This window comes from Gorilla gorilla, chromosome 9 (genome assembly GCF_029281585.2).
Source record: "Gorilla gorilla gorilla isolate KB3781 chromosome 9, NHGRI_mGorGor1-v2.1_pri, whole genome shotgun sequence".
In the NCBI taxonomy this organism is placed as follows: domain Eukaryota; kingdom Metazoa; phylum Chordata; class Mammalia; order Primates; family Hominidae; genus Gorilla; species Gorilla gorilla.
The window spans coordinates 80,725,442-80,743,226 of record NC_073233.2 but is presented as its reverse complement, the minus strand read 5'-3'; the positions used below and the strand labels follow the sequence as shown (position 1 = coordinate 80,743,226).

At 42.4% G+C, this 17,785-nt stretch overlaps 1 protein-coding gene across 3 annotated transcripts in view; it reads left to right on the top strand.

The window, feature by feature from the left end:
* FCHSD2 (FCH and double SH3 domains 2) overlaps positions 1–17,785 on the top strand; it is a 306,616-nt gene extending 288,831 nt beyond the window's left edge. For all 3 annotated transcript variants that reach the window (XM_019037195.4, XM_019037196.4, XM_055356755.1), the window contains 7 exons: positions 4,635–4,769; positions 11,008–11,091; positions 11,211–11,388; positions 11,698–11,918; positions 12,944–13,073; positions 13,578–13,660; positions 15,658–17,785. In XM_019037195.4, coding sequence (XP_018892740.1) covers positions 4,635–4,769; positions 11,008–11,091; positions 11,211–11,388; positions 11,698–11,918; positions 12,944–13,073; positions 13,578–13,660; positions 15,658–15,741 — 915 coding nt within the window. In that variant the 3' untranslated portion in view covers positions 15,742–17,785. The remainder of the gene's footprint in view (positions 1–4,634; positions 4,770–11,007; positions 11,092–11,210; positions 11,389–11,697; positions 11,919–12,943; positions 13,074–13,577; positions 13,661–15,657) is intronic.

The following is a 17,785-nucleotide window of genomic DNA, read 5'->3' as shown; positions in this document are numbered from 1 at the left end:
GCTGCAATGAGCTATGATCGCACCATTGCACTCCAGCTTGGGCAGCAGAGCGAGACCCTGTCTCTAACCAGATAGATAGATAGATAGACAGACAGACAGACAATAATATTCCATTGTATGTATGTATACCACATTTTTATTTGGTTTGTGGTATGTACATACATTTTACTTATCCATTCATCTCTCAATGGACATTTGAGTTGCTTCTACCTTTTGTGAATAATGTGGCTGTGAACATTGGTTTACAAATATCTGTTCAAGTCTGTGCTTTCAGTTCTTTTGGGTATATACCCAAAATGGCATTGCTGAATTATGTGGTAATTCTGTGTTTAATTTATTGAAGAAACATGTTACTGTTTTTCCATAGCAGCTGTACCATTTTACATTCCTACCAGCAGTGTATAAAAGTTCCAATTTTTCCACATCCTTGTCAACACTTGTTATTTTCTGGGTTTTTAAAAATATATATAACAGCATCCTAATGGGTGTGAAATGGTATCTCATTGTGGTTTTGATTTGCATTTCCCTAATCATTAGTGATGTTGAGCATATTTTCATGTGGTTATTGGCTATTTACATAAATTATTTGGAAAGATATCTCTTCAAATCTTTTGCCCATTTTTAATTGGATTATTTGTTGTTGATGGTCAGTTTTAGGGATTCTTTATATATTCTGGATATTAGTCCCTTTTAAGATACATAACTTGCAAATACCTTATCCCATTCTGTGGGTTGCCTTTTCATTCTATTGTTCTTTGATGCATACATATTTTTTATTTTGATAAGGTTCAATTTATCTGTTTTTTTCTTTTGTTGCCTATGCTTTTGGTATCATATTTAAAAAACTCATTGAGGTGGGGGGATTGCCTGAGCTCAGGAGTTCAAGACCAGCCTGGGCAACACGGTAAAACCCCATCTCTACTAAAATACAAAAGATTAGCTGGGTGTGGTGGCATGCACCTGTAGTCCCAGCTACTTGGGAGGCTGAGGCAGGAGAATTACTTGAACCTGGCAGGCGGAGGTTGCAGTGAGTCAAGATCGCGCCACTACACTCCAGCCTGGGCAACAGAGCGAGACTCTGTCTCCAAAAAAATCATTGCCAAATCCAATGTCATAAAGTGTTTCTCCTGTGTTTTCTTTTAAAGTTTCATAGGCTTAGGTCTTTGATCCATTTAATTTTTTCTGTGTATCGTATAAGGTGAGATTTCAACGTCATTCTTTTGCATATGGGTATCCAATTTTTCCAGCAACATTTGTTGAAAAACTGTCCTTTCCTCCACTGAGTGGTCTTGGCATCCTTGTTGAAAATCATTTAGTCATGTATGTGAAGGTTTATTTCTGGGCTTTCTAGTCTTGAACTCAATTTTTAAAAAAACTTTTAAGTGCAAGAGTACATGTGCAGGTTTGTTATATAGGTAAACTCGTGTCATGGGGGTTTGTTTTACAAATTGTTTCACTACCCAGGTACTAAGCCTAATACCCAATAGTTATTTTTTCTAATCCTCTCCCTCCTCCCACCTTCTGCCTTCAAGTAGGCCCCAGTGTCTGTTGTTCCCCTCTTTGTGTCCATGAGTGCTCATCATTTAGCTCCCACTTATTAGTGAGAACATGCAGTATTTGGTTTTCTCTTCCTGTATTAGTTTGTCAAGGATAATGGGCTCCAGTTCCATCCATGTTCCTACAGAAGACATCATTCTTTTTTGTGGCTGCCTAGTATTTCATGGTATATATGTACCACATTTTCTTTATTCAACTTGTCATTGATTAGTATTTAGGTTGATTCCATGTCTTCGCTAGTATAAATAGTGCTGCAATGAATATACACGTGCATGTGTGCATGTGTCTTTTTTTTTTTTAAGACAATCTTGCTCTGTTGCCCAGGCTGCAATGCACTGGCACAATCTTGACTCACTGCAACTTTCACCTCCCAGGTTCAAGCAATTCTCGTGCCTCAGCCTCCTGAATAGCTGGGATTACAGGCACACACCACCACGCCTGGCTAATTTTTGTATTTTTAGTAGAGACAGGGTTTCGCCATTTTGGCACCACCCGCTTTAGCCTTCCAAAGTGCTGGGATTACAGGCATGAGCCACCACTCCTGCCCATGTGTCTTTATAGTAGAATGATGTATGTACCTTTGGGTATATGTCCAGTAATGGGATTGCTGGGTTGAATGGTAGTTCTGTTTTTAGCTCTTTGAGGAATTGCCACACTGCTTTCCACAGTGGCTGAACTAATTTACACTCCCACCAGCAGTGTATAAGCGTCCCTTTTTTCCATAACATCACCAGCATCTGTTATTTTATGACTTTTTAAATAATAGCCATTCTCAGCCAGGCATGATGGCTCACTCCTATAATCTTAGCAATTTGGGAGGCCAAGGCGGGAGGATCACTTGAACCCAGGAGTTCAAGACCAGCCTAAGCAACATGGTGAAACCCCTTATCTACCAAAAACAAAAAACAAAAACAAAAATTAGCCAGGTGTGGTGGTGCACACCTATAGTCCCATCTATTCGGGAGGCTGAGGCAGGAAGATTGCTTGAGCCCAGGAGGTCGACACTGCAATGAACCGTGATTGTGTCACTGCATTCCAGCCTGGATAACAGAGCAAGACCCTATCTCAAAAAAAAAAAAGCCACTCTGACTGATGTGAGATGGTATCTCATTGTGGTTTTGATTTGCATTTCTTTAGTGATATTGAGTGTTTTTTCACATACTTGGCGAACTTTATTTTTTTTCTTGTTTTGTTTTCTATTTTTTGTTTTGTTTTGAGACAGTCTCGCTCTGTCACCAGGCCGGAGTGCAGTGGCACAATCTCGGCTCACTGCAACCTCTGCCTCCCAGGTTCAAGCAATTCTCCTGCCTCAGCCTCCCAAGTAGCTGGGACTACAGGCACATGCCACCATGCCCGACTAATTTTTTGTTTTTTGTTAATAGAGATGGGGTTTCACCGTGTTAGCCAGGATGATCTCGATCTCCTGTCCTTGTGATCCGCCCGCCTCGGCCTCCCAAAGTGCTGGGATTACAGGAATGAGCCACCTCACCCGGCCGGCAACATTTATTTTTAATGAGTGTTATTAATCTATAATATGGATACATCAGAGTGCATTCAAACATTCCCCTGTTGATGGACATATAGATTGTGTCCAGGCATTTGTCACTACAAGCAGTGTTGCAGTAAACATCTTAAAATACATAGTCTTACACCTTGGTGCTTTTATTTCCCCATGATGTATTCATAAAAGCGGAATTGCTAGATCAATGGTATGTTTAGTTTTTAATTTCAGTGGACAGGTTGTTTTTTCAAAAGGATGTATGAATTCACATTTCTACCAGCCATAGATGAAATCCTGTTCTCCACATCCTTGGTAGCACTTAGCAACCTTTTTTTTTTTTTTGAGACAGAGTCATGCTGTGTCGCCCCAGCTGTAGTGCAGTGGTGCAATCTTTCTTGGCTCACTTAGTCTCCACCTCCTGGGTTCAAGAAATTCTCTTGCCTCAGCCTTCGCAGTAGCTGGGACTTCAGGCATGCACCACCATGCCTGGCTATATTTTTTTTCTATTTTTAATAGAGATGGGGTTAGGTTTCACCATGTTGGCCAGGCTGGTCTCAAACTCCTGACCTCAAGTGATCCACCTACCTTGGCCTCCCAAAGTGCTTGGATTACAGGCGTGAGCCACCACACACCTGGCCTGAAACCTTTTTAATGTTCACTAACAGGATCAGTTAAAATTTAGAGGCCCTTGTCAGTCAGTACTTAACAGTGAAAAGTGAAAGGATACTGATAAATATTTCTTACATATTTGACAGAAACTTCCTTCTTGATTTAAAAAAAATCTCTGTCCTGGCCAGGCGCGGTGGCTCACACCTGTAATCCCAGCACTTTGGGAGGCTGAGGTGGGTGGATCACAAGGTCAGGAGATCGAGACCATCGTGGCTAACACAGTGAAACCCCATCTCTACTAAAAATACAAAAAATTAGCCGGGCGTGGTGGTGGGCACCTGTAGTCCCAGCTACTCGGGAGGCTGAGGAGGCAGAGCTTGCAGTGAGCCAAGATCACGCCACTACACTCAAGCCTGGCAACAGAGCGAGACTCCGTCTCAAAAATAAAATAAAAAAAAATCTCTGTCCTAGGCCTGGTGCAGTGGCTCACACCTGTAATACCAGCACTTTGGGAAGCCGAAGTGAGTGGATCACTTGAGGCCAGGAGTTCAAGACCAGCCTGGCCAACATGGTGAAACCCCATCTCTACTAAAAATACAAAACAATTAGCCAGGTGTGGTGGTGGGTGCCTGTAATCCCAGCTATTCGGGAGACTGAGGCACGAGAATTCTTGAACCTGGGAGGCGGAGGTTGCAGTGAGCCAAGATCACGCCATTGCAGTCCAGCCGGGGTGACAAGAGCGAAATTCCATCTCAAAAAAAAAAAAAAAACAAAAAAAAAACTCTATTCTTTCATAACATGAAAAATGTAAGTGCGAAAGATAGTCATTTCTATGCAGAGTTAAAAGGCAAATTAACATTTTGAAACAATCAGGTTTTAAGTGTTTTTCCGGCTTTAAGTGTTTTTCCGGCTTTCAACCATTTTCTTGAAGTAAGGAAACTAGCCAATGGTTTCTAATTTTTCTTAGCTTAATGCAGATACCGAAAGAGAAGAAGGCGAAGAGTTTGAAGATAACATGGATGTTTTTGATGACAGCAGTTCCAGCCCTTCTGGCACCTTAAGAAATTATCCGCTCACCTGCAAAGTTGTTTATTCCTACAAGGTTTGTATTTCTCCAACATAATGTTATTAAATTCTGATTAACTCTGAAGATACACATGACTGTATCCATCCAGTCTCTCAAGCTGTACTTAGCATAAAATTAGGTTAATACTGGGGCAACATAACAGAATGGTGATGAGTTTAGGCTCTGACTTGATGTCTTTCACTTGCTACTCCGTCTGCCTAGAACTCTTTTTTTCCCCAAATCTCAGTTTGTTGTCCCCTGCTCCTCATTGAAGCTCAGCTCAAATAGTTCCTTCTTAAGGTCACCCATAACCACCTAAATAAATAACCAACTCCTCAGTCACTACTTGTTATCCCATTGCCTCTTTTATTTATTATATAGCACTTCTGCCCAGCCAAACTTAATCTTATTTATTTTCATATTTCTTTGATGCTCCACTAAAGGTCCATGAAGGCAGAAATTTTGTCTGTGTATGTGTACCTTGTCTGTGTGTCTTCAGCCCCGAGGACGATGTCCAGCCGTAGTGGGTCATCAGTAGATAATTGTGGGATGACTACATGAATGTTGGAAGGGAGGCGTGAATACATGAATCTTTTCTCTTGCCCCTGTTCTGGTGGAGGCGTGTGTGAGAAGGGGCAATGCGGAAGGCTATCAGAAGGGAAGGTCCTGGAGAGAGAATCCACCTGTCATGCACCAGATTCACTCCCCCGCCACATCCCTGTGTAGCCAAAAGGTGGCAGTGTTTGGTAACCTCAATATCAGTGATTCCCAGACTTGTTTTGAGTTTAACATCTTTTCATTTTATATTTAAATTCATAATACTTCCTGTTCATTGAAAGTGTTAGCATTTTTTTCCAATGTAAATCGTTTTGATAATCTTTTGAAAATTTAAAATCATCTTCTCAGATACTTGGAAATGTATTACAGGGTATTATAAAACTAGCGTTGGAATTGTTTCCTGATACCACCTCCCATTATATTTACTTGAACGTCCCAGAACTAAAATTTAAGTTCCTTAAATAGAGAGATTCCTAAGTGTCCGAGTGATTTTAAACAGTTCACATTCATTCAACATTCCGTCTGTTGGCATATCCCAGGCACATCCCTGCGTTAAACAGACTATGAACATCTATTTAGTCAGTTAATCATTTAATAAACATATAGAGTGCCCAATATGTGATACACTGGGGGGATGCCAGAATGAATATGACATCTCTCCCCTCTAGGAATGGACAATCTATGAAGGGATAAATATTAAACTGGAAAATAGAACAAGTGTGAAAAGATTTATAGTAAAGGTAGAGCCACTAATTCTACCTGGATCATTGGGAGAAATTTTACAGATGAGGTGGCATTTAAATTAGGTCATGATTTAAGACCTTTCTAGATGCAGTGAGAAGGTAGGGAGAGGAAAGAGCCTTCTAAGCAAAGAGAACAGCAGGTATAGAGACAGAGTGTGATGAGAGTGTGGGGTGTTCAGGAAATGTTAAATTCAGTGGTGTAGGAGTGGGAGAACAGAGGAGCTGTGCATAAAGGTGTTTGTTGTCAGATAGTAAAGGGCCTTGGGTACCAGACTTAGAGGTTTGGTTTTTATCCTGGCTAGGAAGATCCTTAGATGGCCTGAAATCAGATTGGACTTTTAAGAAGCTAACCTGGTCATGGTATAGATATTCTAGAGGACAGATTAGGATACAGAGGGACTGACTTTAAGCCTAATCATAATTCTTATAGTCCAGACCAAAAAGGAGGCCTCGAATAATCTGGTGAGAACAAAGAAAACTATATTTAATGGTTAGAGTTGGCCGGGAATGGTGGCTCACGCCTGTAATGCCAACACTTTGGGAAAATGAGGCAGGTGGATCACTGAGGTTAGGAGTTCGAGACTGGCCCAACCAACATGATGAAACCCCATCTCTACTAAAAATACAAAAATTAGCTGGGCGTGGTGGCGGGCGCCTGTAATCTCAGCTACTAGGGAGGCTGAGGCAGGAGAATCACTTGAACTCAGGAGGAGGAGGTTGCAGTAAGCCAAGATCGCACCATTGCGCTCCAGCCTGGGTGACAGAGCGAGACTCTGTCTCAAAAAAAAAAAAAGGTTAGAGTCAAAAGCCTTAAGAATGTTCATAACTTTTGACCCTATTAGCATCCATCCTAAGGAAGTAAATCATAATATAGAAACGTTTTGGACACAAAAATGTCCTTTCATATAGTACTGCTTTATAATGTATGGCACTTCTGCCCAGCCAAACTTAATCTTAGTTTTCATATTTCTTTGACTCCCCGCTAAAGGTCCATGAAGGGAGAAGTTTTGTCTCTGTGTGTTTACCTTGTCTGTGTGTCTTCAGCCCCTAGGACAATGCCCAGCACGTAGTAGGTCATTAGTAAATAATTGTGGAATGAATACTTGAATGATAGAAGGAAGGCATGGACAAATGAATCCTTCCCTTGCCCTCATTCTGATAGAGACATCAGTGAGGATAATAGAGCTCATGACTGGATGCAATGGCTCATGCCTGTAATCCCAACACTTTGTGGGGCCAAAGCGAGAAGATCACTTGAAGCCGGGAGTTTGAGACCAGCCTGGGCAACAAAGAAAAACCTGGTCTCTACAGAAAAATTTTAAAATTAGCTGAGCATGGTGGCACATGCCTATCGTCCTAGCTATTCAGGAGGCTCAGGCAGGAGGATCACTGGAGCCCAGGAGATCGAGGCTGCAGTGAGCCATGATTACACCACTGCACTCCAGCCTGAGTGACAGAGTGAGACCCTGCCTCTAAAAAATAAATTTAAAAAAAATTTAAATTTGGCAGTTCAATGAGAATAAACTAGACATTCATATACTATAGCCATAACATATAATATTATGAAACTTATTGAAATTTTCATTAAGAGTTTTTCTATATAAGAAGAAACCCTTATGTCCTAATATTAAATTAAAAGGTAGGATACCAAATTGTATGTACTGTAAGAGCTCAATTATGCATATTTTCCAGCTTTTCTACGATGAACATGTATGATATAATCAGGAAAAACATATTGTTTTAAAAGAAATACAGGAAATTTGGAGAGATACTGGTGGAAACGGAGCTCTGGTTGTCACTGGATACTAGGACTTAAGGAGACAGTATGAGAGTATGTGTGTATTTAATAACCATTTACTGCTCACTGTCTTTAGTTGGGGTAAGTGAGAAGAAATGTAGTCCCTAATTATTTCTAGTAGGAAGCTTACAAGGACAAACTCATTAGAGCATCATGGTAGTCAGTGTTATGGGGATGCTCAGAGAGCCTTTTAAGAACAAAAGGGGGGCTGGGCACGGTAGCTCATGCCTGTAATCCCAGCACGTTGGGGGGCCAAGGCGGGTGAATCGCGAGGTCAGGAGTTCGAGACCAGCCTGACCAACATGGTGAAACCCCGTCTCTACTAAAAATACAAAAAATTAGCCAGGCATGGTGGCGTGCACCTGTAATCCCAGCTACTTGGGAGGCTGAGGCAGGAGAATTGCTTGAACCTGGGAGGCAGAGGTTGCAGTGAGCCGAGATGGCACCACTGCACTCCAGCCTGGGCAACACTGTGAGACTCCGTCTCAAAAAAAAAAAAAAAAGAGCAAAAGGAGGAGCAGCCTACTCATCATGAGTAGTCTGGGAAAACATATGCGCTCAGTCTCAAGTCAAAAGTAATCGTAACTACTATCTATCTATCTGTCTGTCTATCTATCTATCTATCTATCTATCTATCTATCTATTTATTTGTAATCCCTTCAATAACCCTATGAGGAAGATATTATCAAACACCCCATTCATTCAACAAATAGTGCTTGAGCACCTTCCATGTATCAGTGCTGTGGGCTTTTCTAGGCTCTGGGATATAGCATTGATCAAAACAGACAAAAATCTTTGCCCTCATTGAGCTTATATTCTAGTAGGAAAAAAGAAAACTGAGGTTCAAAGGTATCTTACAGTCACTTGCCCATAAAAACATACTGAAGCTGGACTTAAACCCACAGTAATCTAAGTCTGCTCATCAGATAGGAAAGAGGGAACAGAGCCTCATGGACGGAAGAACACCTGATAAAAGCACAGAGGCAAGGAAGAACATGGTATGCTCAGAGAATAGAAATAGTGTGCAGGGGCCAAAGCGTCAGGAGGCCCACAGGGACCAAACTCTGCAGGGTCTTGATAGCCATGCAAAGAACTTGACCTTGTTAGGTGGAAGAATTGGTCATCACTGCTTTAGGATGGGATGATCAAGCTAGCGTCTGCTTACATTGGACAACTAGTGCTGCAGTGCTGAAAAACTTGCACGGACCTCCATGGTTTTTGTTTGTTTGTTTTTTGTTTTTTTTTTTGAGACAGGGTCTTGCTCTGTCACCCAGGCTGGAGTGCAGTGGTGTGATCTCGGCTCACTGCAACCTCTGCCTCCCTGCAACCTCTGCCTCCCTGATTCAAGTGATCCTCCCACCTCAGCCTCCCAAGTAGCTGGGATTACAGGCGCTAGCTGGGATTACAGGCACGTGCCACCACACCCACCAATTTTTTGTATTTTTCATAGAGACAGGGTTTCGCCATGTTGCCCAGGCCGGTCTCAAACTGCTGGCCTCAAGTGATCCACCCACCTTGGCCTCCCAAAGTGCTGGGATTACAGACGTGAGCCACCTCACTCAGCCTCTCCATAGCTTTTTATAAGGGCAGCAGTTTATTTAAAAGTGTACTACCTCCCTGGTTTGCTGTCACATACATTAACGTCTGGTCGTGTTGATACTTTTTAGGTCTTGCCATGAAAAACATTTTTATTACAAACGTGCCTTTTGCTGGCATATTCAAGGCATAGTGTGGTTTCAGAGTAGCGAAGGAATTCCATTGGAAAAGCTATCAAGGGTAAATGAGTGGGGTTTTTTCCTCAATATTATTTTTCTGTCTCAGGGAGCTATGGCAACATCCAGAATCTGGATTTTGATGAAATGTTTTAATGTTCATAAAATGGGAAATTGATCTTGAAAATGACCCCTTTTTTGCCTTATTTTTGTTTGTGTAACTTGGAGTTAATTTTACATTTTGAGATTGTGAGATTTTAAAAACTTTATGGTTTTAGGTGATGGTTTTAACCCATCTTGGGACTTGGGGAAAGCTTTTAAGACTGTTTTCTAGAGAGCCAGAAGCCAGCAGGCCCCTGCCTATTACACATGACAGGCAAGGCTGTTAGGAAGCAAAGCCACACGGACTTTCCAGCCCCTCTGTGGAGCCTCAGAGCGTTTACAGATTTGGCAGTCTCAAGGGCAACATGTGGGTGGCTGATGCTGGTGGACTGCTGCTGTCAGGGATAATAAAACCATTATGGTTAGCAGCTTGTACAGTAGCACGCAAATGGATCCGCTCAGTCTCCCCACAGTTAAGTTGGAGCATAAGAAATCCAAACCATGACTGATCTCAATCATTTCCTTTCCTACAATTTTCTTCTTTTAGCCACTGCTTTACAGTGATTCCAGATCAATCCTAGGCACTGCACCCACTATCATCAAATTCACCTACATAGTTCTTTGCATTTTCACTGCATGCTTGTCCATGGGAGCCCTCTGGTAGCAGTTCCAATTCAGTGCCTTCTCCTTTGCCTTTGCTTCCCAAATCATCACAGTTCTGTGCTTATTCATCCCACATTGACTCACATCCTCCAGAAAATGGCAGGATTGTCATTTCAGAGAAATGGAGGCATCAAGTTGAATAACTTGATACAGAAGCTGGAGTTGGAACCCAGGTCCTCTACTTCCAGGAAGTGCTCTCTTTTTTTGTTTGTTTGTTTTTTTAGAGACAGGGTCTCGCTCTGTTGCCCAGGCTGGAGTGCAGTGGCTCACTCATGGCTCACTGCAGCCTCAACCTCCCAGGCTCAAGCGATCCTCCGACCTCAGCCTCCCAAGTAGTTGGGACTACAGGCATGTTCCACCATGCCTGACTAATTTTATTTATTTATTTACTTATTTATTTATTTATTGGTAGAGATGGGGGTCTCGCTGTGTTGCCCAGGCTCACATGTTCTGTTCATTGAACGTCATTGCCTCTTGAGGATTCAGTTTCTTGAGTTTTTGTTATGGTTTTATTCTGTTTAGTTTTTTAAAGTAAAACTTCACCTCATTATGAAAGTTTTACAGCTTTTAAATTTTTATGTTCAACATGTTTCTCAAAATCATTTCAATATTTTGATCCCCAGTTTTTGTCATGATCAGCTCACATCTGCTCCTTATCTAACCTTTTTAATTTTGTCCATGACCATCCTACATTGCAGGCTTCTCAACCAGATGAGTTGACCATTGAGGAACATGAGGTGTTAGAAGTGATTGAAGATGGAGATATGGAAGACTGGGTAAAGGTATATTCCTTTGCTCATATCGCCCTTTCTTGTGACATTTTAGGAGTTTGTTTTGGTCTTTGTTGTGCCCTGTCTAAATTGTGTGTGTAAACTTGTTTTGTCACATGTCTTTTACCCAGGCTCGAAATAAAGTTGGCCAAGTGGGTTATGTGCCAGAAAAGTACCTACAGTTTCCCACCTCGAACAGCCTCCTGAGTATGCTGCAGTCCCTGGCCGCTTTGGACAGTCGGTCACACACGTCCAGCAATTCCACGGAAGCAGAACTCGTTTCAGGCAGCCTCAACGGAGATGCCAGTGGTAAAGACTGAAACAAGGCACTCTTTATTTGGTCACGTTTGACCTAAACTGTATTGCCCTGGAGTAAGCCTTCAGTAGGATAAAAAGCACAACTTTCCTCCTGTCCTATAATATGCTTTTCTTTATATGGTCACGTTTGTCCTGCACAGTAGAACCCTAAAGTTAATCATTCATCAGTGAGTAAAAAAATTACAACTTTAATCCTATTCTGTATGATGCTCTTTTAGTTGTCATGTGAGCATAGGGGTGGTTGCAAAAGCAACCGGCTGTTAATTATCTTACCAGATTTGTTTTTCTCTTGCTCCCTAGTATGTTTTGTGAAAGCACTTTATGATTATGAGGGCCAGACAGATGATGAGTTATCTTTTCCTGAGGGAGCAATGATCCGTATCTTGAACAAAGAAAACCAAGATGACGATGGCTTCTGGGAAGGGGAATTCAATGGGCGTATTGGAGTTTTCCCATCGGTGCTAGTGGAAGAACTTTCAACCTCAGAAAATGGTGACACTCCATGGATGAGAGAGATTCAGGTACCTGAGAGGGGAGACAGTTGAATTAAAAGATGTTTAAAGAAAATTGCTCCCAAAGGGTCTGTGGATCCACACAAAAGTGGGCTGCAGTCTCTGCCTTACCCTCACTGGTCCTTGGTTGCCAGTGTCTGCACAACTGAATTTGGGAAACCAGAGACTTGTCAGTCAGTCCCTTGTGGAATATGGCCATCCTCCCACACCTCCATCTTCCCACATTCTCTTCCTTGAATTGGTTAACCAAAATGCCAAATTATATGTGACATACCAAAGATCGTTTTGGTGGAGAGAAAGAAACAAACCGAAGAGGGAAGGCGTTGCTCTGTGGTTAATTTACATAGTAAAACTCTTAGCTGGCTCTCTCGCTCCCTCACTGTCAGAGCCTCCTTGCCTAGTCCAGGTCCTGCCAGTCTATTTCAGAGAATTAATGAGCCTGCCAGAGCCCCCAGTCCCCACTCAAGTGACCCTAGACTTAGTTCATCACAGGGAAACAGCCTTTAAAGGAACCTCTAATTCAGTCAGAGTTTAGTTTGTCCCCTCAGGGATCTATCACTGCAGGCCAGACAGGTAGAGGAAGAAGGAATGTGTTTGCCGATCTTGTTTGCGTGGTGATTGTGACCCCTTAGCCTAACATGCACAAAACCTGGGGAAGTCAGAAATTCAGCAAAGTATTTCTTCTTCACCCCAAAAAATCCAACTTGTTCCTTTTGTTGTTGTTCTTTGCTAAGTTTACTGAATTGACTAATTTGGTACATTTTCAATAGAACCCTAGAGAGTGGCTTCACTTGATAACTGTTTAAGATAAACTAAAATCAGTAATGTGATGAGCTCTGTAAGAGGAAAAAGTGAAGTGCAAAATTGGAGCTTGAGGTGGTTATTTAATGCTCAGTTGCCTCTAATGAGGTTGACAAGTTTCAACAATCAGCTTAGCTTCAGAGAAAAGGAATGAGTACAGAGCAGTCAGAGAAGCAGCCAGGCTCTCCTTCCTGGAGGGGAGCACCGGGTAACCTCGCTTCCCTTTGCTGCAGATCTCTCCTTCCCCCAAGCCACATGCCTCCCTGCCTCCACTGCCGTTGTACGACCAGCCTCCCAGCAGCCCCTACCCCAGCCCAGATAAGAGGAGCTCCCTGTACTTTCCCCGGTCTCCTTCAGCAAACGGTAAGGGTTCTCCTGGGCATGGGTCTAAATGCATTTTCACTTCAGAAACCTGCATATTCGCCTGAAGGGCAAAAAAAACTGCATTTGCTTTTTTTTTTTTTTTTTTTTTTTTTTTTTTGGGAGACAGAGTCTCACTCTGTCACCTGGGCTGGATACCCAGGCTGGAGTTCAGTGGCATGATCACGGCTCATAGCAACCAACTCCTGGGCTCAAGTGATCCTCCTGCCTCAGCCTCCCTAGTAGCTAGGAATACAGGCATGCACCACCACACACAGCTAATTTTTGTATTTTTTGTGGAGAAAGGGTATTATTCTGTCACCCAGGCTGGAGTGCAGTGGTGGAATCATAGCTCATTGCAGCCTTGAACTTCTGGCCTCAAGTAATCCTCCCGCCTCAGTATCCCAAAGTGCTGGGATTACAGGCTCAAGCCACCATGCCAGCCTTGCATCAGCATTATTGCTCAACATCTCAAGTAAAATGAGCTTCTTTGGTTTTCTCCCTTAGAAAAAAGCCTTCATGCTGAGTCACCAGGATTCTCACAGGCATCAAGGCATACTCCTGAGACCTCATATGGCAAACTGCGACCTGTAAGTCTCTGATCTTGCAGGATTATCGAATGCATAGTTCTTCCAAATTGAAAGTAAGGAATTAATGTTTCCCCGTGGCCCCTGTGTTGTTACTGACTAGGCCAAACAAGGATGAACTGGGTTTGGGAAGGTAAAAAGAGCTATTGAAAAGGAAGGCCATAGAAATCAACTCATCTCGGAACATTTAATCTACACTGGAACTTTTTTCACTGAGCCACAGTGAGATTGCAAGATGATGGCTATGAAAGTGATTTAGATTAGAACAAGCTTTATGAGCATTAAAGCGGGCTAATTGTGAAACACTTTTTTCAGTAAGCATTTAATTTTCCAGGCCTCTATTTGCCTCTTTGAGGAATACCAAGATGAAATAATAAGCTAACTCCATGGCCTTAAAGAACGTTTATTCTCCGGGTGAATATATTATTGCAAAGTTACCTCTCCTCACCCTTCACTCTACTGCCATCTGCATTCCACCCACCACTGTATTCCAAGGTCATAACTTGCACGGTAATCCAGTCGGATACTTTGCAGTTTTATTTTCCTTGACCCTTATTAGCTTTTGATACCATTCCTTTACCACTGGCTTCCTTTGGCTTCATTCATTCAGCAAATATGTATTGAGTGCCTTCTTAAGGACTTGAGTCTTTATCCCAAATGAGATAGGAAGCCATTGTAAAGTGGTAAGCTGGACAGTGTTGTGGCTGGTGCATTTTTAAAGCATCACTATGGCAGCTAAGAGGCGGATGGATGGAGAGTGGCAGAAAGGACATAGGGAGCAATTAGGAGGCTGGAGCAGCATCCAAGAAAGAGGTGGTGGCAACATGGACTGGTGGGTAAGAGTGGGAAGAGAGAGCAGTGGGCTGATGTGCTTCTCTACATTTGCCTCGTTTGCTTTCTTCCTCTCTGGTCCTACCTTTCTGTGGACCTTTGCAGCCTTGCCGCCACCTGTCTCTGCTGATAATTCTCATGGTTCTGTCACTGGGCTGCTTCTCTTGAAGTTGTTGAACGCACTCTTGCCGAATGACCTCATCTACTTCCACAGCTATGATAATATACCAGCAAGTCTCAGATTTATAACTGCCAATCCGATCTCTTCTCTTGAGCTTCAGATGTGTGGATATTTCAGTTTATATGTCCCAGATCCCCAAAACTCAGCAAAAATGAGTTATGTTCCCTTCCAGACATGTTCCTTCTCCCATATTGCCTATCTTGGTAAATGGAACCCCCATCCTACTGGTGTTCTGGCATCATTCTTAATACCTCCTGCCCTTGCCTCCCACAGTCATTCCCAAATCCTGCCAGGTATACCTTGCAGACAGCTCGCAAATCTTTCCACTTCTCTACTTCCCCTACTGCCAGTACCCTCGTTTGGGCTATTGTCAACTCTCATTCAGAGGATTACAAAAGTCTCCTAAGTTGCCTTCTTACTTGGACTCTTGCTTGCCTCTGATCCTTTCTCCAATTGTTACCTGAGTCATCTTTTCGCAGATCTGATATTGCTTAAAATCCACCAAAAACTCCTCTTTTGCCTACAGAATAAAGCACAGATTTATTTTTTTCTTCTTAAAGCAGATGTTTAAACATGGTTTAACAAGGCCCTTCACAACTTAACCCTAGCCTACCTTTCTAGCCTTCTCTTTTGTAACTCTCTTCCCAAGACATGCTGAAACGTTTCATTTCTCTAAGCATTGCTCTCCCCTGCTTCCAGCCAGACCTTTGCTTTGGAGGATGTGCTAGGATCTTAGTCATGGGACTCTTGTGCCCATGAGGTTTTTAGCCTAGGCAAGAACCTGATTTGTGGGCTTGATATTTCATTGAGAACAACTGCTTCTCAGTGTAGGAAATAGTGAAGACTAGGTTGAAAGCACGTGCTCACAACATTTCTGAGACCTCTAGGGTGCCCATGTCCTTGGACAGATGAATGATTAGGTTTTGGGGATGCTTCAGATACTGAGTCAGGAACTGACTGACAAACTACGTAATTGTTTCCTGCTCAGGTCCGGGCAGCTCCCCCTCCACCTACACAGAATCACCGAAGGCCAGCAGAGAAGATTGAAGATGTGGAAATCACACTGGTGTGATGATGGGCTTGCCCATCCATTACTGCTACAATCAAGGCCAGGCTTGGAGTTTGGCCAGTCTTGTTTTTTAGGCACCTTTGCATGATGATGACTCTTGAACAGAGCAAAAAACAAGGAGGATTATGTGTGACTGGGTGGCCTGGTAGACTCCTCCCACATTTTGAATATTTCGTGCCTTTTTTTTTGTTGTCATTTTCTATGTCATTTCTCCTACCATAGCACAAATCCTAGCGGACCCTAGGAGCAAAGAGGGGGGCAGCCCTCATGCCTAACAGTGGTCTGTTTTTATATGAGACTCAAGACCAGGCCTCATTCCAGGGCACAGTCCCTAAATTACTGATCATGTGCACTCGTACAGTATATTACTGTGACCACAAGGATGTGGCAAAGATTCTCATCTTTCTTCAAGTGGCTTTTGCTCATCTGATTGAGAATTAATCAGATCATGTTGGCTACATAAGGAAACAGAAGGAGGGATTTCAGGAGAGGCTGGCTCCTCCCCAAGGTTAGTCCCCAGACTGAGAAAGTGAAACCTTATTGGGAAAAATTGGACTGCCCTGAATTTAGCACCAATTGCATTAACGCACATCTCTTCCACAACTAACAGACTTAAAATAACAGTGTCCTTCGTATTAATATCTGTGCCATTCATTTAGAATTAGCAGAGCTAATATGGAGGGGCTGAACTAGTGGCCACATCTTGTTCATCACATAGACTAATAGAAAGGAGGCTGTGGCTAAAGCAGAAATGGAACTTCCGGATCTGAAATTAGCCAATATAATGTTCTTTTGTATTTGGGTATTTTTCATCTTAATTTTTACAGCATATACTCTTCTTACCAGTATCCTTAGAATCCAAATGTCTAGATAAGTTGAGGACACATACCTGCATTGTTGAGCTTCTCTACTGGGGACGCCCCTGGCATTATTTTATTCCCAAGCCAGCAGACTGGCCCAGACAGCCAGGCTGTGGCTGGTCCAGACCAACTGCTATGGTGGAAAATGTAGCTTCCAGGTCCCACTACCCTGACATTTCCGTGGAAGGAAGAACCTGGTGGCTCGTGGAGGAAACCAGCTTTCTATGAGAAAGGACTGAAGGACCGCGCACCCTGCACAAGTACAGATTGACCAGGAAAAGACAAGTGTCTTCTGTGTGTCACAGGGAAAGCCAGGAGTGGCCTTCTCTGCAGGCCAGCAAGCCTGCAGCAGCAGGTGCCCCCACGTCAGGTGCTGACTGTCTGCTGTCCGCTCCTGTAGAAGGTAGGGAGCACAATACCTAGGGACTAAGGGATGTTCGCCGGTTGTGGTTTGTTTTTTTTTTTTCCTTGGTTAAGAAATCAAATTTGCAGAATTTAATCTAAAAGTTGTATTATGCTTTGAAAACTCCATCCCTCCTAAGAATCTTAAAAAACTTGAAATGCTCGCCAAATGTCCCCATGGGATTTTTGACCAAAAGTAAGGTGATAACTGAAGAAATTTTTAGTTCTTTGATCACTTCAGTGACAATACCCATTGATGAATCTTCTCCATGATTTGGGGTTTTTTTTCGTTGTTGTTTTTTACACTTCTTAACCTGTTGATCTATTTGAGGTCTTTTGTGTTTATCAAACTTATTCTTAAGTTTAAAAAAGAAATTAAAAGGGTGGTTTTTTTAAGATTTTAAAGTTTGCTAACATATTAAAAATCTTCAAATGCTTATTAAATAGAGCAGTTCTTGCCACCCAGTCTTGTATTCTGTCTTTAGCTAGCCAAATTGTCCTTGAATTTGGGTTTTCCACAACCTCAAAGGGTTATTTGAAATCTTTTGTTGTATTTTAAAATATTTTTTGGAAGAGCTGCTAATTTTATTTTAAAAAACAAAGTTGTGAAAACATGCCTCCTTTTTAAAAAATAACCCCTCCATCCAGGATATGGAATCCAGCACCACAGTGCACAGGTCAGGGCTCGGAGGGAGCCTCTGTGCAGATGTGCTTTCTTTACAGTGGCTGTAAAAAGTTTGTATTTATTATGTATAAAATGTTGAATAATAAAAAAAATGGAATTA